The sequence below is a fragment of the Phascolarctos cinereus genome, unplaced genomic scaffold (assembly GCF_003287225.1).
Source record: "Phascolarctos cinereus isolate Bilbo 61053 unplaced genomic scaffold, phaCin_HiC Scaffold_3;HRSCAF=262, whole genome shotgun sequence".
NCBI lineage: Eukaryota > Metazoa > Chordata > Mammalia > Diprotodontia > Phascolarctidae > Phascolarctos > Phascolarctos cinereus.
The window spans coordinates 243105603-243132880 of record NW_027555736.1 but is presented as its reverse complement, the minus strand read 5'-3'; the positions used below and the strand labels follow the sequence as shown (position 1 = coordinate 243132880).

At 38.9% G+C, this 27278-nt stretch overlaps 1 protein-coding gene across 2 annotated transcripts in view; it reads right to left on the bottom strand.

Moving 5' to 3' along the window:
* Nucleotides 1–6602: 6602 nt before the first annotated feature.
* Nucleotides 6603–27278, bottom strand: part of RHOJ (ras homolog family member J) — a 139156-nt gene continuing 118480 nt past the window's right edge. The window contains exons 4-5 of one of the 2 annotated variants that reach the window (XM_020986507.2): nucleotides 25073–25168; nucleotides 6603–15956 (exon numbers count right to left, since the gene is read on the bottom strand). In XM_020986507.2, coding sequence (XP_020842166.1) covers nucleotides 15807–15956; nucleotides 25073–25168 — 246 coding nt within the window. In that variant the 3' untranslated portion in view covers nucleotides 6603–15806. Of the gene's footprint in view, nucleotides 15957–25067; nucleotides 25169–27278 lie in introns of both variants that reach the window. The other variant, XM_078151522.1, reaches the window with a different exon arrangement.

Here is a 27278-nt window from a genome sequence, read left to right as displayed (position 1 = left end):
GGAGGTCCACCCACCTTGATGGAGGCTTGTTTCTAGATCTCTTCACACTAACATGGCTGTGGAAATTATAGGAAACATTTGTTAGCTGGTCACCTAGCCTTTATTAAGTACTTACTATGTGCCAGGCATTGCGCTGAGCACTGGATATACAAAGAAAGGCAAAAAAATGGTCCCTGTTCACAAGGAACTCACAGGCGTATGCAGGGGAGGGTGGGAACACAACATGCAAAAAAGTATATACAAACAAAATACATCCAAGATAAATTGGACGTTAGCAACAGAGAGGGAAGGTGCTAGTAATAAAGGGTATGGGGAAAGACTGCTTACAGAAGGTGTAAATTAAGCTGAGACGTGAAGGAAGGCAAGAAAGTTAGGAGTAATACATGAGAGGTGAGAGTGTGGCAGTCTTGGAGAAGAGCCAGTTAAAAATGCTCAGAGTTCAGAGATGGGGTATCTTATCTGAGGGACAGCAAGGCGGTGACTCCTAGGTCACCAAGTATATGAGGAGGGCAGGGAGTATTAATGTGTAACAAGATTAGAAATGTAGGAAGGGGATAGGTTATAAAGGGCTTTAAAAACCAAACAGAGGATTTTATATTTGACCCTGGATGTAATAGGGAACCACTAGAGTTTATTGCATTGGGGATGTGCGTGCTATGATCAGACTTGTGTCTTAGGAAGGTCAGTTTGGCAGCTTAGGAAAGGGAGAGAAACTTGGGTAGGGAGCTGAATCAACAGTACATCCTTGAGGAGGACAGAAGTCGCTTGGTGGGGTTGTGTCCTGAGTGAATGATCGGGCTGTTGACTAGGAGAAAATAAGAAATGAGATAGGTAAGAGGAAACAGGATGGGAGTGATTGAAGAGAAAAGAAATTGTAGGTCTTTAAAGATTTTTAAAGACCAAAAAAGCAACACTGAATGAAGAGAATTGAAGAGAAGAGAGAAAAAGGAGAGAGAATAGCTAGAGGTTATAATATGAAAAACAACCCACAATTAGATGGTACAACCCATTATTGTTAAGAGAATCTATATTAGTCATTGAATAAGAATTTATTAAACACTCACAAGGTGCATAGCATTCTACAAGGCTTTTAGAGGCACATGTTAAAGAATAGACAGTTAGTCCTGGACCTTATAGAGCTTAGAATCCGTCAGAGCAATGAGGGTAATTCCTAAGTGAGGTAGAAAAAGACCCCATTTATCAAGCAATTATATTGCTGGTAATCTCACCTACAATGGAACATCACCCCAAACCTGAAAGTAAATTTAAAAGATTTCTGAGAGGGAAGAATCATAAGTATTAGAGGTAGGAGGGAACATAGAAGATTTTCCAGTCCCATCTATTTTGTAGATGAGGAAACATAGGCATGCAGAGTTGAAGTCACTTGCTAAAGGTCATGCAATCATAGCTGAGAAAAAGCTATCACAAAATTCTTGCACTTTATGTGTAGAACCAAGAGCTTCCTTCCACCCTCTCTCATTTAATTATATGTATAATAGAGCAGCAAACTGATAGCAGCCTTTTATAGCTAGATTCTGATTAGCGTGAATAAGGAATCAGTAAAGTAATTGAATTATTTGAATTTGCATTGCATATTTCTAGTAGGCCAGAACCAGTAGCCATATTTTATGCAATTATATCTTCAAAGTGTACAAATTCAAATACACGTGACCATTTCATGGGATTCATTATTCACACTAATTGGGACTTTATTATGTGGGCAAATGGCTGTAGGGGCCTCAATAGCTTTTGAGGTCATTATGGTATTATATTATACTACAAGTTCTAGAAATAGACTTGAAGACCCTTTGACTTTTAAGGTCTTGACTAAGCTCTTTTTTTTTTGTTAGGTTTTTTTTTTGGTGAGGCAATCGGGGTTAAGGGACTTGCCCACGGTCACACAGCTAGTAAGTGTCAAGTGTCTGAGGTCATATTTGAACTCAGGTCCTCCTGACTCCAAGGCTGAAGCTCTATCCACTGCGCCACCTAGCTGCCCCAACTAAGGTCCTTTGAAAGGGACCTTAGCAAACTTTCATTTTATGAATGAGGAAACAGATGTCTGAAGCAGTTAAGTGACTTCCTCACACCAGTAGTAAGTGGTAGAATGAGAGTTTGATTTGGTCTCTCTTACTCTGAATCCAGTGTCGTTTCTAGTTAAACCAAGATCTGTTAATGTTTAGAATTATGAACCCCAAGTCATCAAGAAAAGATTACTTTAGATTCAGCACAGTGTTAAACAAGGAAAGGAAGTATGTAATATATTTTAGAAAGATTTCCTTCAGAAATAATTATAATGAAGTTTTGACACTTAAAGGGGTAAACTTTTGACTAGCTGGAAAATTCAGGTATAAAGCAAAGTGTTTTACATTAAGTGGTCCAGTAGAACTGCATGTCCTCTTATTAAAATAGAACACACGCTCATCTTTTGATGAGATGCGGGTGCACAGCTCCATAATTGGCGGGCTACAGAGAAATAGTCCCTGCTTTCTAGGTCTTTAATGTGATAATCCCATTTATTCTTCCAGGGGCCCATTATCAGAATTAACTGCTTAAATTTCCTAAAGTAACTTCAGTTTTAAGCCTGACCCTGAGTCAGTCTGTTCTTGCTGGCTGATTTCTTCAGCATGCTGAATAATTAATGTCAAAGAAAATAAAGTCGCTTTATTCATAGAATAAGTATTGCACTTTGGATTTGGCCTTGACCACTATGAGCAGTGGGTGACCTTTGGTATTCTAGTAGTATATTGAAAGAAAAATGCCTTTTGCATTTACAAAAGATGTAAAGATAAAAACAGTGAAAAATGAATTGATTCATACTTTATTCTTTCTAACTTGTTATAATAAATAGTTCAGTCTGTAACAATATGGGTGAGGGTGATCAGGGGAGTCATTGATCTTTCAACTTGATGGCTTCCTCAGTGTAACAGAGGAGACACTGTCTATGTCAACTGTAAGGTAGGAGACACCACAGGAGGAGGCAGTGGAGCTTCTGGGCTCCAGCTCCTAGCAGGTTCATTCTTGATCTGGGCAGCCAGAAGGACAGGAATGGAGACACAATGAGGGATTAAATAATATTTTATTCTTCTGAATGGGGCTGCTGATAGTGGGAGCACCAATTCCTACAGCATCCCTAATTATTCTTCTCAAAGGGGCTAGTGAGAATATACTAAATAGGAGCACAACTCCTATCTCATCCCCCTAAGTCTTGATGGGGGCCAGTCAAGGCAACACAGCATTCCAGCTTGTGCATTCCCCTTAAACGTTAATTGGGGGCCGGTCAAGGCACACACAGCATTCCAGCTGGCATACATATTCCCCAAATCCCCACTCACTGACCAGTGCTACTTGAATTATAGAGGAGGACACAGGGAAGGCATCTTGCTAGCAACAGCCTCACAAGTTTACATTAACTTTAGCAATATCATGATGACTTAGCATAGCACACACACAGTGGGCTGTTTACAATTAAACTCAAATGTTTATATTATCTCATCCTTATACCTCACTGTGTAGTTGCACTGGAAATTGTTTACAATGTGAAATCCTGGGAACTAGTAGATTGTTATGGCCATGGATCCTGGGAACTAGAATCTAGGATCCTGGGAATTATTATCTAAAAAAGAACAAAATCCACCTTACATACATTCAGTCAGCACAATGAGGCTACAAGGTGTGGCCCTTTGGAGACATCGAAAAGGAACTTCTCCGTGGAATGTGAACATGATTGTTGGTACTTTGATGAAAGGATGTTGGAATCTCAAGATGATTGATTGACTCAAGATGATGAGACTCTTAGTGGAAGAGCTATTCCTTCCTGTGTTGTATAAGAGTGAAACCAATTCTGTCATTTTTTTCTCTTTCATTCTAGGACTTTGAAAAGACAGACCAGTTGTGAAGTGGACCTATGCAGTTTCCTTCTCCGACTCCAGAGAAGCTGATGGTGACCTACAGTAGAAACACACGACAGAGGTGTAGATGAGCTTGCATGTGATCTGAGAAGGGATTGTTATAAATAGGCCCACCAAGCCCTCTCCCCACAAAGTAATCAGGCTTAGTTCCTGGCCAGTAACGAAACTATTGTCCAGAGTGAAAGAAGAATCATTTAATTATGTTTAATGAGAGAAGCATCAGGATAAAGGAGTGAGAGCAAGCTTTATACTGTTATTCTATTCAGTCCCTCCCTCGGAGCTCAAATTGGTCCAAACTCTCCCAGGTTGCAACCTTCCTGCCCTGCCCATTTCATGTCCCTCCTTGATACGTTATCTCCACACTAGTCATGCCTACTATGTTACGTAAATGAATAAAAATCTCTCCCTGGGGTGTGTTGGATAATGTTCATGAGACTTACGAAGCCTGCTACCAACAAAAAAGTCTGTGACTATACCTTGGACCTTAACCAGTCTGAGCCAGTTTCAGCCTAAGCCCCCTTTATCAGAAAGTGCAGTTAGCCAGCTTCTCCTTCTAAAAGCTGGTTGTGCTTGCTATCTTAGCCACCTTGAAACTTCAACATCCCGTGGAAACCTAACTTTTTAGTGCTATTTCTCACAGGATTTATGAACAGTAGTTGTGAATCTCAGCTCCTGATAGGCGAGGGTGAATTTTGAAATCTCTAGATAGTACGATGCCCCCATCTAGCTTTATGGGCAGAGAAGGGAGATTTCCTGGACAGCAAAAGCTTACATGGATCCTGTCCACTGTCCTACTTGGAGAGCAAAGCAGACAGTGCAGGTCCAGAGGGAAGGAGATTGCTCGGTCAGCAGCTCCCGGGGGGGGGGAGGGATTAGGAATATTGGGGTATGTAAACGTCTGGGAAAGAGAGACTCATTAGAATGTTAAAGGATGGCCCTGACACCAATCTCAAGTCTAGTTCACTATTTGTGGGGGGAAAATGGGCTATTTGAATACCCTATGTGTTTCTTGTTTTCTCTATAGACTTCCTTAAGTAATTTTCATCTTTCAAATTTTCCTGTTGGGAGAAATAAAGAATGTCTTACATCTGATATAAATTTAGCGTGTTAAGGTACTAAAAGTACTTGAGAACTAAATGCAGCACCCTTTTTACCCACATTTGAGAAAACCTAGACACAAGCTATACCATGGTACCACAGGTTACAGTGGAAAGAGTGAGAGATTTAGCATCAGGGGACCTGAGTTCTATTGTATGACTTCGTAAATCATTTAACCTCATTGGGCCTCAACTTCCTGATCTATCAAATGCTCTAGAGGACTGCACCAATATAGCTATGATCCCAAGTCAAAGTTTAGAATTAGTGAAAAATGAGGGAGTAAAAAAGTCAAGACTCAAAAGGCAAAGGCAATTAGGGGTAAGACCACATGGGCACATAGAACACAGTTGGGTTTCTTCGAAAATAGGTCTTGTGCCACAGTGTGACGAAGAGATGATTTAGCAACAGCCACCTCCAAACCAACGAACTTTCTGCTGTGATTTGTTTATTTTGCAATTAATAAAGGGCAAGAGAACCTTTTGTGATATTTGTTTTTGTGAATCCACGTGTTTGTTTCTTAGTACTCTTTGTCCTCAAAAGATGACAAAGATAAATCCGCCAATGTTATTTTACCTCTGAAGTCAGAACCTTGTTAGTGAGTTGATGCCAGGCTCATTACTGGAAATTAATATTTCCTAGGATCCCTTCTCTTGATTTACACCCTTCTCTTTGAATGACATATAATTTATGTAATTTCATAACAAGGTGCTACTTACTACTCAAATTTAATTAGGTTCTTCATGTAATCAAAAGTATCTCAGAGGCGAAACAAATGAACTGAGAGCACTTAATTGAAAATAATGAAGCATGTATAAAACAAAGTGTATTCCATTAAGTTTTCCAGCTGTATAGGATGACTTCTCATTAACCCAGGGAAGGCTTTCATCAAAATGGTATGCATTACTTTCTTTCAGCCTCTTTCAGTCAACTATTAAGTGGTCACTTTTATAACAACTATATTTTTTCAAAGATAGTTTTTTTTTAAATCCTGAAAGTTTAAACTGATGAAAAACATTGGTTGGATTAGTAAATTAGTAAAATTTTGATTCTTAGAATTATTGAACCTCAATACTGGGAAGAAATTGTCCACTAGGATGATTATTATATGGCAACCACAAACATGGTAAGGAAATCTCCTGGTTTCTCCTATAAGTGCTCAAGGGGAGGACTGGTAATTTGGGATTCTATTTGGTGCAGACGTACAGGAAGATCTCAGTATATTAAATGCCTTTGGTCATTCCAGTAGTGGAAGATATAGGAAAATTTGGAGAGAATAATGAGTAATGAGAGAATAGAGGTCAAAAGAAAAAAGAGAGAAGAAAGAGAAGACAGTAAGGAGGAGCCAGAGGCATGGCACCATGATTATTATTCTATAAGAAAACAATTCTCTAATTTCAAGAAGTTTTCAGTGATTCAGTTATTTCTGTTGTATACCACGCTGGGGTAGAGTCAGTACCTGTTTATGATTAAGTAAATGTTGAGTTGGGGTAGGGCAATCCCTATTCCAGGTGGACAGAGGCAGATTGGATTGTAAAAAGCACCAAAATCCCAAGGGACTATTGAGACTAGTAAACAGGAAAGCCAGTTGCTATCGAATATAATCTCCAAAGCATTTATTAAGTGCTTGCATAGTAAAATACCCAGCACAAGGTGCTAGGGATACAAAGATGATATGAAAAAAATCATACATTAACACCAATAAAAAATAGAAAAATAGAGCAGTGGACTTCGAGCGCTTTCATTTTCTATAACTCTAGAGTTTTCTCGCAGCTAGGTGGCACAAGTAGATAGAGTGCTGGGCCTGAAGTCAGGAAGACTCATATTCCTGAGTTCAAATCTGGCTTCAGACACTTACTAGCTATGTGACCTTGGGCGAGTCACTTTATCGTGTTTGCTTGTTTCCTCAATCTGTAAAATGAGCTGTGGAGGGAAATAGTAAACCACTGCAGTATCTTTACCAAGAAAACCCCCAAATGGGGTCACGAAGAGCTGAACATGACTGAAATCACCAAATGACAACAACAAAGCAGAAATTTCTCAAAGCATCTTCAATTGTAAAAACTGGATTGTTTATTCAAAGGAAAAAAAGTGCCTTTTGTCCCTCCCCACTCATGTTCCCCCTAGCCCCAGTTGGCAACATTAAATGCTTTTTGTCATTTGAAAGGATATTTATTTTCTTAAAATATGCTATGTACACATATAATAAAGGATATTGATGGATTGTTAATAGTCATTATATCAAGGAAATAGAGACAGAATTATGTATTTAAAATAGAAAGTTAATCTCGTTAGCTTGAAAATTGTTCCTATATAAAATAAAATGATTGAACATCACGTTTTCCTTTGTTTTCCATGTATTGCTTCTCTTTGGACTTCAGAGACCACATACAGCATTGAGAATATTAGAATCAAAGTTAAGTGATGTAAATTGCTAGCCTATGTCCACTTGGGCCATTTTTAACTTATGTCTTCTAACTCATACCTCTTTGCTCCCTTCACATTTACACAGAGGATACCTTTGAAATCTATTTGACTCAGTGAAATTTAAAACCCAGTTTCTTTAAAAAAAAGTACAAATTTGTCCTCTTTCCAATAAAAAAAATACCAATATCATTGTCCTGGTTTATTGTAGATTTCTCTCTCTGTCTCTCTGTCTCTCTGTCTCTCTCTCTCTCTCTCTCTCCCTCCCTCCCTCCATTTCTCTCTCTCCTCTTTTAAATAGACTTTTATTCATAGCTTTTGTTTTTATAACACCTATATTTCCTTCTGCATCCTTCCCTTCTCCCAGAGAATCATCCCTTATTACAAAGAAACTTTTTTAAAGAAAAAGAGGAAGAAGAGAAAAAAAATCAGCAAAAATGATCAATACATTGAGAAAAATTGACATTATATATAATATTCCACACCTCTGCAAAGGAGTGGATCGGGTGTTTTATTTTTTCTTTTGGACTAAACTTGTCCTTTGTAATTTTGCGACATTAGCTTCTGATTGTTTTGTTGTGGTTATTCTTTTCACTTACATCTCTGTAGTCATTGTAGATACTGTTTTCTTGGCTATACTTCTTTCATTTTGCATCAGTTCATGTAAGTTCATATTTGTCTGTGGCAATCATCTTTGTCTTCTCTTGCAACGCAGTAATGTTACATAACATTCATATGTTGTAATTTAGTTTCCATTCCTCAATAGATGAATATCTATTCTATTTCCTGTTCTTTGTTACCAGTAAAAGTGCTGCTATAAATGTTATAGTGTATATGGAGACTTTCATTTTGTCAATGATCTCCTAGTGGTTTAAACCTAATGGGGGAATTTCTGGGTCAAAGAGTTTGAGCATTTTAGCCACTTTATTTATATAATTACAAGTTACTCTGAAGAATGGTTATACTAATTCCCAACTCCACCAAAAATGAATGAGCATACCTGTATTTTGTGGAATGTTTTAAAACATGAAATTTTGATCACTTTTGGGCCCCATCAAGAAGCCAGTAACAAAGTGTTCCCTCATTTAAACAAACACGCCATTTGCTTTTGAACACATCCCAATGCAAATTCCAGCACAGACAATTTTGAATCAGAGCTCCAGGACAGAGGCTTATGAAGTTAAACACCCCTTTGACACAAGGGTGAATTTATCACATGACCCTGGCCTGTTTGCTGGATGGGAATTATGGAGGTGAGAATAACTGTGACAAATTCAGGGCTCAGACTTTGGTTATCAGACATTGATGTGTGTAATTCAGTGGGAAAATGTTCATTTGACTGGTGGATCTCACTAGATATCTCAAACTGTGATGTCATTTTGAATGGAAAGGCAAGTAAGGGACTTGGAAATAAAGCCCATAGAGTAGGCATATAGGGTGGCTTGTGATACAAAAGAATGCCATACACCAAATCTGTCCCCCTCCCTTTTTTCCTTCTCATTGTTCATTTGTCCTGAAAAAAAAATTTGTTTTCATTTTGTGCATCAGGAGAAGAAGTAATTGGGTAAGTATACTGAGAGATCATATGGTGAAAGCTAGGAGACAGATAGATACACTTCATTTAAGAGACTGCTATGAGATTCATGATAGTTTCCTAGTACCTCCTATGATTATGATAAATTTGTCCCAATAAAATCAACCTTGGGTGAAGGTCCATTTTGGATTTTAAAATGATATTTGATATTTATATAGTGCTTCAGTGTTCGCAAAATACTTCCCATATCTGAATCTCACAGTAACCGTGGAGGTGCTATTATTATTCCCTTTTTACATGTTGAGGATACTGAGGCTCGATGAGGTTAAATGACTTCTCCAGGGCTATACAACTAGTCAGGGTCCACAGTGGGATTTAAAATTCAGGTCCTCTGAATTCCATGATCAACACTCCTTACACTATGCTAATGTGACTTGCTAGAAATTTTCAAAGAAGTTTGCAATCTTTCTGTAGGCAGGGTCTGAACTTTAGGTTGTAAAAGTAGTAGGCACTTAATGTTTTACTGATTGAAAATAAAAGGCCACCCTATGGAAGAATGCTTAGGGCTTCTCCAAGGAGCTGTTTTATTTTTTCTGGACTTGTAAGGAGCACAGGAATTCATGCTGCATGTCTCCATCACACCCTGGGTTATGGCATCTGGACTAGTGTTACTACTTGGAGAGTAAGTATAATGGAAACCTTTGTAAGAGGAAATAGGGCCTTCAAAGAATGTATGGGGCCCCAGTGAATGCCCTGCCATGTGAATCAGGGTAGCTGAGGCTCTTGCTTTGGTGTAGAGATACTAAGATCCTGACCACTAATGATCAAGAAAACTTTCTAGAGCCCTTTGGAGTACATGGAAAGAATTATGACCACCGTAGATCACTCCTGAGATAGGTGATGATGTTTTGCTCTCCAGATGTTCCTTACTGACAAAAGTGTTTTAATCAGAGGGCAAGATGCCATATATTGGAAAACTATTTGTTGAATGAATGAATAAACTGTCAAGAAACTCTAGAATTGGAGTTCCTTCAGGCAGAAAATACCTCTAATGCATTGTTCAGGACTAGGTCATTATCTTGTCATCCTGGAATGTAGCCTCTCTTAAGCCATGAGGCAAATAACTTTATTCAGCTTCTTTTACCCTTGATTTGTTTGGTTCCCACATTGGAGTTTTATCAAGGCTCCCTAAAGACTGGCAGCAGCCTCATTATTTTTCGCCAGATCCCTGTGAAAAGAACTTACTGTATTTTGGATGGGAAGTATTTGTTTTTTCTTTCCTTTTAAACATCAGAGAAACTCAATGGCATCTCTGACCTATGTTTCTTCAGACTTGCCTTCTGTCAAAACGATTCTACTTTTCCCTTATTTGGTGTAATGGTCCATGAGGGGCTTGGTCATTCACTTACCACTGTTAGATGGGAAGTGAGCTTAGCAAGAACCCCAAGGGACAAATAAAATAAAAGAGAGCAGAAGCCTTTTAAATTGGCTGGCTTATGTAGTTAATTTGAGTATCAGCCTAGGGAATATTTTAAGATGTCACTGCCTGAGCCTCACTTAGAGTATATACAGTGACATTTCCATGTCACCTAACTGTCTTTTTACTGACTAATCTGGCAACGAAAAGAAGGATGGAATCTTTAGGTTGGCTCATAGCTTATGACTTTCTGAGAAAAAAGAGCACATGATACTCCAGAGGGGAGGCAGGTCACGGGATCATAAATTTAGAACTGTAAGGGAACATAGAGGTTATCTAGTCCAACAGTCTCATCTTACATATGAGAAAACTAAGGCCTAGAAAGCACATGAATTTACTCACTCTGGTGTAATCTTGTGGAGGAAATATTGCTGTAATAAAACAAGCTACTCCTTGACTACCTAATCCTAGAGTGAATAAACATTGTGCCAACACATTCAATTGTCCTAGTGTGCAATTGTCCCAATGCATTCAAAAGCCACTGTTCTTAGGTTGACCAAAAGAATACAGAATTCTTTAATTTTTCCCCCTGGGCAATTAATCTCCTTTGATCCCTTGTTGTGGGATGTAGGTAACCGTGGGCCCTTAAAGGCTGTGTTAGCAAAGTACAGACTGGAAATGCTCTGAGTATATGCCCATTAACAGACTGCATATTTTCAATGATGGAGAGAATATCTACATTGATTAAATTATAGATCTTGAAGTAAGTAATCTTCACTAGAGGGAAACTCTAGCTGGTTAAATCCACCTTTGATGATAAGAACTGGTTGGCTAGTAAAACTGAAAATAATCAGAGGACCTGAATTTAAATCCTGTCTCAGTCTCTTTCTGCCGTGTGAATTTGGGCCAGTTCTTTAACCTCTCTGGGCCTCAGTTTCCTCATTTGTAAAATGAAGGTGTTGGACTAGATGTCTCTAAGGGTCCTTTAACTCTAAGTCTATCTATCTATCTATCTATCTATCTATCTATCTATCTATCTATCTATCTATCATCTATATTTTTTTTAACAAAGCTTCAGTAAACTAATAGTTCCTGCTCTGAGAGAATTCTTTTCCTATCAAATGAATCATTTAGAGACTGAGAGACTCAGGGCATATGGCAGTTTGACAAGGCATTGACCCTTAGACATGGTGCTCAGCCACTCTTTCTCTGATAACACCACCTCATGCCTCATATAAGCAATTTCCTAGGCAGTTACTTCTCCAACCTCTGCTCAGCACAGCACTGACCTCCCATGCAAGAACGGTTGAGAAAACTGTGGCTAAAAATAAAACTAAATGGCTTCAGCTTGAGCATTAACTCTGCCTTGAGTCACCATCAAATTCAAAGCCATACAGTACAGGCTTGCCAGAGTAGAACCTGATTAAAAGGAAAAAAAGGTCTAGTTCTGACATAACTGTCTCTTTGAGAGAACAAAAAAGAAGAGACTAGAATTATCCATTCAAGTTTCATTGTGATTTGTTGCAGTGAGATTTTAAAACTAGAATGCTAGAGCACACTTATGTCCTAGTTATTCACAAGTGAGCAAGAATCTCCTTGGCAGATTTCTCAAAGAAATTTCCCCCAAATAAGACTGGACAAATAGCTAAAGATGGAAATGCTACTAGACACAGCTCATGCTTTCATTTCATTTCTGGATCTTGTTAGCATTTACCAGGTACATCTAATTATTAACCTTCCTGGAAATTTTGCACTTTGAAATACATTTTTCATAAGGTTTGCCCAGTCAGCCAATTTAAAAAGAAAAAATGGTCATGCAAATAGATTTTCCACAATGCATTCAAAAGCCACCATCCTCAGGTTGACCAAACTTTGATACCCATGCCTAGTGAAGCTTTTAAATTACTTATTCATCTATCTATTCATTCATTCAACCAATTTTGTGAGCCAGCGTATTTGAGCTATATACTAAATTGCCATTAGTTTGGGAGTCAGGGGATCTAGTTCTGCCACTAATTATCTCTGTGAACTTGGCAAAGTCACCTAACCTCATTAGGCCTCAGTTTCCTCATTTGTAGAATGAGGTAGTTGGATTAGAGATGGTCTTTATGTGTACATATGCAATAAAGCACAATGAACCCAGTTCTGCCATTAATTAGGGAACAAGTGATTGATTTTGAGGTGGAGGGATTAGTTTATATAAGCATTTTCAATTCAACTTGATTGAATTGAAAATTGATTTGAGGTGAGGGGATTAGGTCATATAGACCTTTTCATTCCTTCTTTGGATTTAACAAGAGGCAGTGTGGTTTAAAAGAATTAGAATGAGCAGATCTTGGTTTAAATCCTGGCCCTTCTACTTACAACCCCTATGAGTTTGAGCCTTCCCTCTTCTTGGCCTCATTTGCCTCCTCTATAAAATGAAGAGTTTGGTCTTATGAACTAGGTGACCCTGAGGGACCTTCCAGTTCCAAATCCTATGACTGATTATTTGTTCCAGAACACTAAATTTCATTTCCAGGGTTCGAAAGAGTAAATGAAGAAACATTTACACAACAAGGAAATTAATCCTGATTGCCCAGCAGGTGGGTGCAAACCCAGAGAGAAGTATGGCAGGGCTATGTATAAATCCTTTCTTCAGTGTAGCTACCGCATGTCACTCCCTTTTGGAATCACACTAGCAAATGTTAACTAGACTCCATTTAGCAAGAAACTAGTGTGCAATATCATAGTAAAACTGGCTGATAATATCTCATTTGTAACCCTGCTAAATGATTATTATTGCATGAACGAGATGAAATTGGTGGTCTCTATGGAGTCATATTTTATAGTTGCAAAAACTGAAAGCATTTTGTTTCCTCTCACTATCCGTGTGCCACTTACAGATTTCCTATTTTTGTTTAATAAATGTTTGAGAATATATTAGAGAAGTGGTCAGGTAAGAAGGGATAGTAAACAAAAATGAAAGAAAGGAGGGATGAAAGAGGAAAAGGATGACATGGAAGGGATATAGCAATATCAGGCATGTCCTACGTATCCAGGGGATAGTGCTCAAGATAGGGCAACTTCCTAGGGAAATTCCAAAGGAATGAATGATCCTGTCCCCTGAAGTTTGTTTCTGTGCTTCTCATATGATTTTATTCCAAGCCTGCCTCTCTCTTCCTGTAGCTGTCTCATAGACAGATCTTCTTTCAATATCATTTGGGCCTGGCAGTGTTCAGAAGTATAAATACTGTCATTCTATGCCTGGGAACAGAACTTTTAAGAGAAAGTAAGAGATAAAATAAATAAAGTAAAGACACTCCCTAGGCATTTCCAAGGTATCTGTAAAATGAATTAATAAGTTCTTGTTGTTTCTAATCACGAGCATAGCAGTAACTTGCTCTTTTGTGAAAAAAAAAAGACTGGTTCTAGGGAGGAGTCTTAGAGAAAAGATTAAGACTTAATTTGGTTTCTCAGTATTACTGGCCAATTTTTATTCTCCTAGGTATAAGCTTTCTATCTGAGTGAAAAACAATTCCTGAATATGGTACCGAGACACCTAAAAAGTTATCCATGATGATGAGTACAGAGAGAAGGAAGGACCAACATGTCACCCTAAGTAACCCATACCAAGGAAAGCTACTGACATAGAATAGGATGCACTGTGCAACAACCAAGAGAAGCTATTGAAAATTAAGCAATTAGTAGAAAGTAATAAAATCCTTCCAGTCAAACATGGTTGATCTTCAGAGACTTTCTGAGGCTTGCTGTTCAGCAGTTCTGGGAAAGGACTCCCACATGGGAAGAGCAGACAGATAACCCTGTGGCATAATTTCAGATGGCTGAAAATGTCTTGCTGATCCAAGAAGTCACTCTTCTAGTGGATGTTTGAAATTCTGCCATGGGAGCTTTTTCACCCTGTAGCTTCAGTATGTATTTGCCTAACAGAAATATAAGGAGTAATTTTAATGTTCAGGGCAGGCAGCATAAAACGGTGCCCTCAAATTATATATATGTATATGAAATATTAAAGACAAACCAATTTGAGAAGGGGAACTAGTCACTATAAGGGTTCCCAGATGGGTATTATTTATCTAGTAACTCTTTATTTTAAATAACTATTCTAGAGCACTAGCTGCTACATTCAGTTGTTTCTTAAGGAGTGTATTTGTTAAATTTTTTGCACCATCTAAATTTAGGGCAAAGTCATGATTGCTCTGTCCTAGTCATGGCTCTGCAGCCTATTACAGTACAATAGCCCAGGAAGACTATACGACATCTGACAGGGTTTTATGTAGGTACTTAAGAAATGCTTGTTGAATTTAATTGCATTAAATCAGACCTTTCCACTTCAGAGTGAAGACTTTCAAATTCTTTCTTGGGAGCAGGTTTTGACAAGTGGAAAGGAGGTGTCGCTGTGGCAGAAAGGGAGAACGAAGTCAAGAAGCGTGATTCTGCCCACTTCTAGATATTTCTTGGAACTATCCCATTCTTTCAATTTGGGTGAGAAATGGAGATCTCTCTGATCCATGAATCACTTCAGGCAAGGCTCTAAGCTTCTCTGAGCCTCATTTTCCTCTTCTGTAAAAAATGAAGATGATCTCTGGGAATTCTCCTAGCTCTAAAATTCCATCATCAAATAGGCTGTGATGCTTAAACACTCCAATCATCAGGCTACCCATAGACCCCATTACACCAGGACTTCCGGTAAAAATAAGGATGATTTTTTTTTCTGGTTAAATTCTGTAAAAATTCCCATTGCTTTCTCTCTTGGTCAGCCTTGGTAAGCATGGCTCTGTCTAGATTTTTTGATAGAGTCTCAAAGTCTTCTTTGGCTTCTTATATTCAGAAGTGAGATTGGAGGTAAATATTGGTTCTGAAGTCTTTGGTGTGAACATCAAAAATATAAAATGTTAGTGAAACAGACTCCGTGTAGGCTGATTTAGTGGGATAAATCAGGACAGAATAAGCTTCCTGAAAAATTGTGAATCTGTGTAAGACACATATGGATAGGATAGTAGTTCAAGGCAAAAATTTGACTGATAAATTTGTATTGGATTTGTGTATATTGTTAAAGGCATCTGTTAAAGTTGCCAAACTGTAACTGAATTGTCTGATACAGAGTCTGGAGAAATTTCCCTACACCTTCACATTCACTGGAGGTGAAGACATAAAGATGCATGATGCCTTTTATTTTGTTTTCAACATCATCAACAGCTGTCCTGACTGTAATATTGGCTCAGTGCATTTTTCCTTTAGAGTATGGGACTTGAGGAAGAAAAGACTATTCGGCTGGCTAATGTGAAATCTCACAGACTGGAGGAAGACCTTGCTTTGAAGTAAATTCTTGCTCAGGTCATGCACTCCCTCTAGGGGCACATGGGAGCCCCAAGATGAAGTGGCATCCTCACTCCTGTGGGCTGTTGGAACGGTATCTCAAATAATCTCATGCGATGGTGCAGCAGCCTGGGCAACACCTAGAACACTGCTGCTTCTTCTTTTTGGGGTGAAAAATGGCGAGTATTGCTTCATCAAAGACTGTTTTAAGGCCTTTCTGTGTTAGGGCTGAGCATTCCAAGTAGCACTGTGCTCCAATCTGAAATAGAAAGGAGAAAAAAAAAGACATGAAATCCCACCAAAGGTCAGCTTATGGATAGAGTTGGGTTTTGTAACCACTGCCTTTGGATAACATTCTTTTGCTCTCTGTCCAAGCTATTGGTTCACATGGAAGGGTCTGGGGATAAATTGGTTTGGTTTTTGGTTTTTGTTCTTTGGAGTTTTGAAGGCTTTTTTTTTTTGGCCAAAAATGACCCCTTTTGTTTGTTACTTTCTTAGCCGGAAGCATTATAGGAATTGGACATGTCTCCTACATATTATTTTAAGTATATAAAAAATTAAGATGCCAAATGAGCAACAATGATATAACCAGGGTCACATAAATGATAATAATAAAAATAATAATTATAATAGATAATATATAGCCTACATATACATATACATAAGAAATATTATAGAACACAGAGCATTGCACTGATTGCTGTTCAATTATGTCTGGCTTTTTACCCCATGGACTATAGTGTCCATGGGGTTTTCTTGGCAAAGATACTGGAATGGTTTGCCATTTCCTTCTCCAGTAGATTAAGGCAAACAGAGGTTAAGTGACTTGCCCAGGGTCGCAAAGCCAAGTGTCTGAGGCCTGATTTGAACTCAGGTCTTTCTGACTCTAGCCAGGCCTAGCACTCTATTCACTGAGTCATCTAGCTACCTCTAATATAGCATTAAAGAGGTCTAAAAAAGTGTGATGTGAGGTGTGAGTGGCAAAGTCATTACCAATGAGGGGATTTATGGAAGACTTCATGAAGGGGAGTGGCATTTTTGCTGGGTTTTAAAGGGTGGGTAATATTCAACACATGAAGAGGAGGGAGGCCATTGGCGATCTGGGGAATAAGGTGAAGGCTTATAGGAAGGAGAGTACAATGCTTCCCTGAGTGGCAGAGAGGAACTTGGTTTAACTGGAGCATAGAGTGTCTGGAGAAAAGTATTAATAAGGTATTAGGAGGTAGGATGGTACCAGATTGTGGAAGGCCTTGAATACCAGGAAAAGAAATTTTTATTTTACTCAGTAAGTATAAAGGAGCCACAAATAATTCCTGACCATATTAATGGCATGACTAGATCTATGTAAAAGAAGATTAATTTGGCAATGATGTAAAGTTTGGATTATAAAAGGGGAGTAAGGGTGGGAAGACCCACCGGAAAACTATTTCAATACTACAAGCAGTGGGAATGAGGGCCTGTGCTAGGGTAATAGCAACAGGAATAGAGAGAGAGGTAGGGGCATAGATTGGAGGCAGCCAGGTGGCTCAGTGGATGCAGCACTGGGCCTAGAATCAGGAAGATGAGTCTTCTTGAGTTCAAATTGGGCATCAGACATTTACTAGCTATGTGACCCTGGGCGAGTCACTTAATTCTGTCTTAAATCCACTGGAGAAGGAAATGTCAAACTAGTCCAGTATCTTTTCTGAGAAAACCCTGTGGATAGTATGGTCCATGGGGTCATGAAGGTTGGACACAAATGAATCGAATGAACAGCAAACAATAACAACACAGATAAGAGAGATGTGAAATAGAATCAATAGGATTTGGTAACTGGTTGGATAGAGCAAGTGATGGAGAGGAAAGTGTCAATAAAAGTACCAAAACTTTGAGTAGAGGAGATTGGTGAATGGTGGCACTACTGACAGAAATAGTAAGTCACGAAGAAAGGAAGGTATAAGGGGAAAGACAAAAGGTTCATTTTTGTACATGTTGAGTTTAAAGGCCTGGTAGGAGGGCTGCCCTGTAGGTGGAGATGCTACCCTGGGTATCAGAAGAGAGTCAAGAGCTGATGTCTAGATTGGGTAGTCATCTGCAAAGAAGTGGTTGCTGAAGCTATGGGAATAATGAGATGGTTAATACAGAGCATTTGGATATTAAATACATGAATGAAGAAGCATTTAAGTGTCTCCTATATGCCATATACCATACTAGGCACTGGGGATAAAAATATAAAATATAAAAGTACTTGCCTTGGCGAGCTTACATTTTAAGGGGGGATACAGAATGCCAAAATTAGAGCTTTGGGGAATAATCTCATTAAGTGACAGGGAAGACTGTATTGATAAAATTTTCTGTAACTTTTATAGAAGGTACCCTGAATTTAGTAGCTGTGAAAAAATGTTGCTTCATGGTAGAAAAATACCAAAGAAAAGGATATTAGATGTTAAAGTTTAGGGCTATTTTTAAAACAACTTTCATTTTTTCACTGTTTGTCTTTGCAATGGCACAGCTACTTTGTAATTAAAGAACACAGTTGGATACCAGAGAGAGATAAAAGGCAGAGACATAAATTCCCTAATTATGTCATAAAATATGTCATCTCATTTGTTTTTGGATTTTACCCAAGTTTATTTTGTTTGATTTTTATCAAATCTTTAAAGCATGATAATCTAATTAACATTTCAGTCTAATGACTATTTGCCATTTAGCCACTCCCAACAGTCATCTAGGAAAATATCAAAAGAAATTTCTAATTATTTTATAGTTAGTGTGTCTAACTGGTCATAATAAATTCTATCAGCCATTAAAAACTTTCAAGTTGCTATGATTTCAGAAATTATATGGGGTGAGTAAAGTCATTTGAAGACTCTGAGGATTTAGAAATTCATCATTTAGGGAGTTCAGTGCTGTTAAGTCAAGTCAACAAGCATATGAAGCATCTACTATCTACCAAACCCTGTGGATACAAAGAAAGGCAAATAGTTCCTGCTCACAGTCTAATTAGGGAAACAACATACAAACAGTTACGTACAAACAAGATATAGACAGGATAAATTGGAAATGCTCTCAGAGGGATTGTAGAGGACAAAGAAAGTCTTCTTTCAAAAGGTGAGACTTTAATCGAAGCTTTAAGGAAGCCAGGGAAGCTAGGAGGATGAAGATAGGTATGGTGGACAGCCCGTGAAAATACCCAGGATCAAGAGATGGAGAGTCTTGTGAAACATGTAGGAAGGAGGCTAGTCATTGCATCATGGAGTATGTGGAGAAGAGTAATGTATAAGAAGACTGGAAAGCTAGGAAGGAAGGGTTTTAAAATCGAGACAGGGACTCTTATATTGGATTCTAGAAATGACAGAGAGATACCAGAGTTTACTGAATGGCAGTAAGGGATTGAAAACGTGCTTTAGGAAGATCAATTTGACACTTTAGTGGAGGATGGATTGGAGTGAGGAGAGACTTTGGGCAGGGAGATCAACCAGAAGGCTATTGCAGTAATCCAGACTTGAGGGCATTCCCTCTGTCTCTACTCTGAATGGTGACTAGCTGTACCTGGCCTTGGTACAGTCTGGGAAAAGTCCAGGATTTCTGGGCTTACAGTTCAGTTGGAAATGCAAGTGTGTCTAGGTATATGTAGTGTATCATATAGAAAAATGAGGGTGAAATCCCCTGGAATAGAAGCACCTTTTAGTTGAAGAGTTCTTAACCTTTTTGAGCCACGGACACCTTTGGCAGTCTGGTGAAGCCTTTGGATTCTTTCTCAAAGTAACGAATAATATAAAATGCATAGGATAACCAAGGAAACCAATTATGTTAAAAATAAACAAAACATCAAACATACAAAAGTACAATAAACGCAAAAAATATTTTTTAAAAATGCAAAGTTCAAAGACCCTGGGTTAAAAAACTGATGCTAGATGGAAATATTAATGGATTCTTTGTACCATTCATCGAATAGGCTGGACATTAGAAGTACTAGATTTTTGGTCTCGTTTTGCTATTATTGATATGACCTGGGGCAACACTTAGACTCCTTCTTAGTCAAGCTATCATGAAAAAGAAAATAAGAATAGTAATCCTGTTTAAACCCAAAGGTTAAAAGAAAACTAGTCATGGAGTCATAGGATCATAGAGCTGGAAGAGAGCTCAGAGGTCAGTAAGTCCAGCCTCTTCATTGTACACCTGAGGAAACTGAGACCCAGAGAGGATGTAACTTGTCCAAGGTCACATACATAATCAAAAGTAGAAACAGAATTTGAGCCTAGGTTCCCTGCCTCCAAAACCAGCACACATTCTGTTAAACCTCAATACCTTTCATGAGAAGACCCAGGTTCTACACTTAGTTCTTTTTTTTTTTTGTTATTTTAGGCAATGGGGTTAAGTGACTTGCCCAGGGTCACACAGCTAGTAAGTGTTATGTGTCTGAGACTGGATTTGAACTCAGGTCCTCCTGAATCCAGGGCCGGTGCTCTATCTACTGCGCCAGCTAGCTGCCCCCTCTACACTTAGTTCTTCCACTGGCCTTTTGTGTGACCTTGGGTGAGTCACTTTATCTTTCTATTTCTTCTTTTTCTTAGCTATAATGTGGTGGTTGTATTAAAAATTTCTAGACTAGATTATCTCTAGGCCCACTAATCTATAAATGAGCTTCTCTTGAGAATAAATGGTACATACTAGAAAGATCCCAACAGAGAATGAGGGTGAGAGGGAGAGTGAGCTGATGCAGGGGATATGATAGCAATAAAAGTTGGCAAAAGGTAGAGGAAGACTGTTGTTTTTGTCCTTCATTCTCAAAGAGGACCAGTGACATCACAAGGATGATGTCTTGACTTGCAAATGAATTGGATTTAAGTGAGGCAGAGCTGTGCAAAATGATCAGTCCCACTCTCTGCTCCATAGTTACTGGGATGCAGTGCCAAGACATAGATCAGGATGATTGGTGATGGTCCAGGATGCAGTGGGACACTTTGGCCTTTTTAAGCCAAGGTCTTTCCCAGGTCCCAGTTTGCCATAAACATAATACTTGTCTTCATCCCAACTTAAGGATTCCCCAACCACTTAATCTTTTGCAGAGAACCTATATTTGTCCCTTGTGCAGTGAATGCTCACCACAGACCTTTTCCTTCAAAATGGAAAGAGCTAGTATAGAGGGAGACATTGAAGAACAAAGAGAGAAGGCAGAGTGATGTGTTTGACAGTGCAAAGATTTGGAGAAAGGTAGAGGAAACCAATGGCAAAGACATTTTCTTCCTTCCTTCCTTCCTTCCTTCCTTCTTTCCTTCCTTCTTTCCTTCCTTCCTTCCTTCCTTCCTTCCTTCCTTCCTTCCTTCCTTCCCTCCTCCTCTCTCCTTATTTCCTTCCCTCCCTCCTTCTCTCCTTATTTCCTTCCCTCCCTCCCTCCCTCCCTCCCTCCCTTCCTTCCTTCCTTCCTTCCTTCCTTCCTTCCTCCCTTCCTCCCTCCTTCCTTCCTTCCTTCATTTCCTCCCTCCCTCCTGCCCTCCTTTCCTCCCTCCCTCCTTCCCTCCCTCCTTCCTCCCTCCCTCCTTCCTTCCTTCCTTCCTTCCTTCCTTCCTTCCTTCCTTCCTTCCTTCCTTCCTTCCTTCCCTCCCTCCTTCTCTCCTTATTTCCTTCCCTCCCTCCTTCTCTCCTTCTTTCCTTCCCTCCCTCCCTCCCTCCCTTCCTTCCTTCCTTCCTCCCTCCCTTCCTCCCTTCCCTCCTTCTTTCCCTCCTTCCTTCCTTCCTTCCTTCCTTCCTTCCTTCCCTTCCTTCCTTCCTTCCTTCCTTCCTTCCTTCATTTCCTCCCTCCCTCCTGCCCTCCTTCCTTCCCTCCTTCCTTCCCTCCTTCCTTCCTTCCTTCCTTCCTTCCTTCCTTCCTTCCTTCCTTTCTTCCTTCCTTCCTTCCATCAGAAAGAAAAGAGGAAAGGATGGGTGAAGACAGAAGGGTTTGGAGTTATGGAGGAAGGAAGCTGAGAGAATTCACTTGAGTTGGTTTTGATCCCAGTGAGTAAGAAGCAAGGCTATCTGCTTGGAAGGTGGGGGCATCAGGGCAGAGGGCCGTGTGTGAAGTTTAAAGAAAGTGGAAAAGGTTCAGATTGATACTTGTGTTGAAAGCAGCAATCAATGACGAATAAAAAAATCAGTGAGCAGCAATATAAGTTTAATACAGATCCGACCACTTATGTTTCATGAATTTCTGCAGTCTTGGAGCAGAGCTATCATAGAGCTGACAGTTTTGTGAAATGTCAATGGGGAAGTATGATTTGATTTACAGAAAACTTTTCAGGAGCACATTCACTGTATAAAATGAAGTTTGTCCTCAATATACGAATTTTGGTATCCATTTTAGACTGATATTTGCAGCAACAGGGAGACACAGCAGGCATGAGCAGAATTTAGAACTTAGCAAATATTTCCCCCAAAGTTTTCATAATGAAATAACTGTGGCTGCCAAGAAAGGACATTTAAAAAATAAATGCAGCTGTGAATATGTTGTAAGTCCCAGGGAAAAAGTTCATATTCCTTCTGTGGTTATTTTTTGTCTGAGTTACTCTTTTAAAAATTCTTGACAGCACAGATTTTCCAAGGGGATCAGGAACCTTAGACACCTTCTAGTACAACTACTTCATTATACAGATGAGGAAACTGAGGCCTGGGGAATAGTGGAATCATGGATTTAGAGACAGAAAGGACTTTCAAGGTCACCTAGTCCAACTTTATTCTTTTACAGATGAGGAAGCTGAGGCCTAGAGCGGTTTTAAGTGACTTGCCCAAGGTCACACAGGTGACAGAACTGGGATTTGAACTGAGGCCCTCTGATTCCAAATCCAGCATTATTTCTAATGCCCTACGTCTCCTCCCACATTAAGTGACTTGCTCTTTGTCATATAAATAGTGATAGAACTGGAATTTGAATCTAGATCCTACTACTTCAGATCCACGACTTCATTCCACTGTATCAATTATTGTCAAGTTTTTAAAGTATTAAGCACACATTAACTTGCTAGATGCGAGTCTAACGCTTCTCCTGAGACAACCACAAAATGCCTCTAGAGGCTAATTTAAATGTTTCACCTATAACGTGGAGTGAGATTTACAAATAAACAGACTGGATGACTGATTTTATTATCGTAAAATGCAGCAAACAGCAATCATGGAGGCTGTTAAATCAAACAGTAAGAACCTCAGATGTTTTAATTAACCAAATTTCCTTCTTATTAGGGTACAGACAATACTGCTTGACAATGCATTAATCAAATGAACCATTCCCACAAGGCTACAGAAGAGAAGTTAAATCCTCTCACATCTGTTTCCTTTCCACTCACCTAGCTCAAGCCCTCATCACCCCTTGCTAGACTACTACAGCAGCCTTCTAAATGGCCTCTCTGCATCCAGCTTCTTCTCATCCTCTGCATAGTCATCAAATCAATATTTCAATCACATATGTTGGATCATGTCACTCCAGAAATTTCGGTGGCTCTCTATCACCCCTAGGATAAATAATGAACTCCTTTGGCTTTTAAAACCTTTCATTATCTAGCTCCAATCTGTCTTTTTTTTTTAAGGCAATTGGGGTTAAGTGACTTGTCCAGGGTCACATAGCTAGTGTCAAGTGTTTGGCCTGAGGCCGGATTTGAACTCAAGTCCTCCTGACTTCAGGGCCAGTGCTCTATCTTCCGCACCACCCAAGTGCCCCGCTCAATCTGTCCTTTAAAACTGATTTTACTTCACTGCCTTTCATATTCTCCCGATCCTAGCCAAACTGGTCTACTTGTTATTCTGTTCAGAAAATTCCACTGTGTCCTTTGAGCTGTTACTCAGAATGTTGCCCCTCTTTCCCTCTGCACTCTTCTCCCCTTGCAAATGGAGAAATTTTGAATGCTGCGGATAAGTTCACTTACCTTGGTAGTGTACTTTCTGGGGAATGCACATATTGATAATGAGATTGATGCACACATTGCTAGAGCTAGCTCAGTGTTTGGCAGACTCCGAAGGAAAGTATGGGAGAGAAGAGGTATATTAGACTGACTGCCTAACTGAAGGTTTACAGAGCTGTTGTGCTGACCTGGACAGTATCCCAGTACCATGCCAGGAAACTGACTCGCTTCCATTTGAATTGTCTTAGGAAGATTCTGAAGATCACCTGGCAGGATAAGATCCCAGACACTGAGGTCCTTTCTCCAACTAAACTGCCAAGCATGCAGACTCTACTTCAGAGAGCACAACTCCAATGGGCTGGCACCGTTATTCAAATGTAAAATATACACTTGCCAAAACGTACATTGTGTGGAGAACTCACACAGGGCAAGCCTTCACATGGTGGTCAGAAGTGACACAAGGACACTCCAGATCTCTCTTAAGAAGTTTGGAATTGATTGTGGGACTTGGGAGATACTGGCACAGGACTGCCCAGCATGGCGCGCTCCCATCAGAGAAAGTGCTGTGCTCCATGAGCAAAGCAGAATCGTGAAGTAGCTCAAAAGAAACTCGAGAGGCACAAATTTAGAGAATCCACCCCAAATGTCCCCATGGACTATTTGTGCCTGACCTGTGGTAGAACATTCTGAGCTCATGTTGGTCTGATCAGCCACAGTCAGACACAGTGTAACTTGACTGTAGCACAGTGACGTCATTTTTGTCCTCTTCAAGAATGAGGGACGACAAACCAATCAACCTTGGAATACTTTCCCTTATCACTTCCAGCTCTTTGAATTCTCACCTATTCAAGGATCAGCTCAAATGATATTTCCCACAATTTTTTTTCCTGATCCCTTCTCCTTTCCCCAATTGTTAGTGCTTTCCCACCTCTAAATTACTTTGTATAGTTAGCCTTTCCATAGGGAATACATTAGGGGCACAGTACCTCCATAATCTGGAAAATCCACCTAAAAGTTTTTGGCTCTCCCTTTGTACCAGAGAAGAAGTCTAAACTTCTTCTTTTTCTTTTATGGGGTGTTTACAGTACTTTATTGTAAAATGTGGGGTTGATATTATGCAATATTTGATTATCTGAGTTTCTAAATTTTTTCTGTCGTCTTTTAGCCTTTGTGTGTTATCTGCGGCTTTTGCAAAACTCCCTCAAAATTCCCATTTGATTTCTTATGCCGACCTGTGATATATCTAAACCATGATGTGGAAGGGATAACTATTTCCTTACTTACATATTTACTTATTTGCCCTAGTAGAATGTAAGCTTTATGAGGGCAAGGGCTATTTCAGTTTTGTCTTTGTATCCTCAGTGCCCAGCACTAAATAAATGCTTGTTGAATTGATTTGAAATGAATGCTACCAAAAGCATGGCAGTTTCTCCCCTCTTGCCAGTTCCAAAGCACTCGTATATAACATTCCAAATTGTTGTCTTAGAATAAATTTGAAGATTTCACTCAAGTTTTACCATACCGCCTTGGCAAGCTTCACTCCGTGCTCATAAGTGAGGGGTTTCTCTTTCATGTAGAACAACCGAGCCAACGTTTTGGGGTCATCACGAAGATCAATCTAGCAAAAAGAGCACACATGGCAAACTCAGTTTCCCCCAATTATAGTAGAAGTTTTCCATTGTGAAGCAGTAAACCTACAAACATACTGCAAGAATTTTTTATCTCAGAAATGAACAACCACATTCACGGGTTAGGACCATAAAGTAAGAAGGCTGATTTTTAAACAACATACACAAAGAACGTAACACAAATGAATGCTGTCCTTCCAAAATGTCACCTGAGGAGTCAATGTGTTAATGCCTATCATCCTGTCATTTGACCAAATATTCTTGGAATTGCCTCCAGAGCTACTTTATGAGCCGTACAAGAGTTTCATCATCTTATAATTACATATTATTTTTCACCAAATATTATCTAAATTCATATTAATACAGCTTCACTATACTTACTTCCCAATCTCTTTTGGCTATTTCTAAAAATCAAATATACCCTTAGAGGATGAATATTTGCCACCACTGAGCACGCTCAAAAGAAGACAATTCTAAAAGTGTTCTCAATGAACAGTGGAATAAGTGTATGGTGTCCTTAGGTGACTACTTTAATGTGGATAACATTCTTTTGGATGGATAAATTTAGACATTCATGTTAAATAATGCCATATCACATTATAACTATATATCACATACGTTTGTATGTGTGGGAGTGACAGGGAATATTCTGAGTTTTTGTGGGCTTTTTACCTGAAGCAAAAAGCAATAATCATTAATTCCAAATCTGATTATACTTGCATTATTCATCTCTAACCAAGTGTGTATTTCCTGCCTTGATGAGCAGCATCAGTGCCTCTCAGTAAGCAGTACTGACATTAAATTACGTAGAGTATTCGAATTTCATGTCTATTATTTTTGTAGTGAGCACCCAGTATCAAGCAATACTGCCATGTTTGTATACTTTTCATAAAAACAGAATTATAACCCCAATTTATAAATGGGATATTTCTTCTTTCTTGCTTGTTTTATACAAATATATACAATTTACAATATTCAAATATATGCATCTTATTTTTTTAGAAAACATCTCTCTACCCCTTTGTAGATTTCTTTCCCTCCCCAGTTTCCTTTGTAAAGCCAAAAAGGAAAATAAAATAATATTGAAGAGAACCTATGCCTATAATCCTAACAGTATCAGTATCATTCAGTGTTCATGCAATTTTCTATCTGCAGACATAGTCACTTGAATAAAAAGGGGCAAAATCCAGGGAAATATGTAAAGACAAATGCCATCTTTAAATTCTTCTTGTGTGGGCATGAGGGCAACTATCTGAAAATCATTCATTCAAAAAATATTTATTGAGGACCCTATAATGAGCAAAGTACTATGTTAGTCATTGTGGAGACTAGAAAGCTAAAGAAGACATGATCCCTTAAAAAACACAACAACAACAAACAACTGTATATAAACGGAGTACATAGTTTCATATAAAATCCTCATTTCTTTTTTAAATACCGAGATGTTCATATTTGTTGATAATTATTAAAATTATCTTAAGAAATAAAAAAAATTTATAGGATCATAGATTTGGAGCTGTAAAGGACCTTACAGGTCATTTAGTCTAACCTCTTCATTTTATAGATGAGAAACAAGAGAGGATTTGAACCTATGTTCTCTCACTGCAAATGCAGCACTTTTCCTAATGCCTTTTCTTTAAGGATCCAATGATCAAATTATAGGGATCGTGGAAGTATTCAGAACAAGATAACATTTGAGTGGGGTCTTATAGGAGCTTCCTGAGATGTGTATAGATAGGTAGCATTGGGGGAGTAGGGCACCCTAGGGGGAAGGAAATATCCACGAAGACACAGAGGCAGGAAAACATGGAGTGGATTTAAGGAACAGCAAGAAATCCACTTTGGTGGAAGAGGAGGGGAAGAAAATAGAAGAAATAGAAGATGAGGGTGGAAAGGGAGGTTAAACTTAGACCATGAAGAATTTCAGATTCTATGTTAAGGAGCCTAGACTTAAATCAGTAGGCAGCGGGGAACCATTTAAGATTTTTAAGTAGTGAGGGACATGGTTAACACTATTGCTTATTTATAAAATATTTCTTATATTTGAAAAACTTGGTTAGTTTATAAAGAACTTAAAAGAATTCTGTAACTACCATTTTG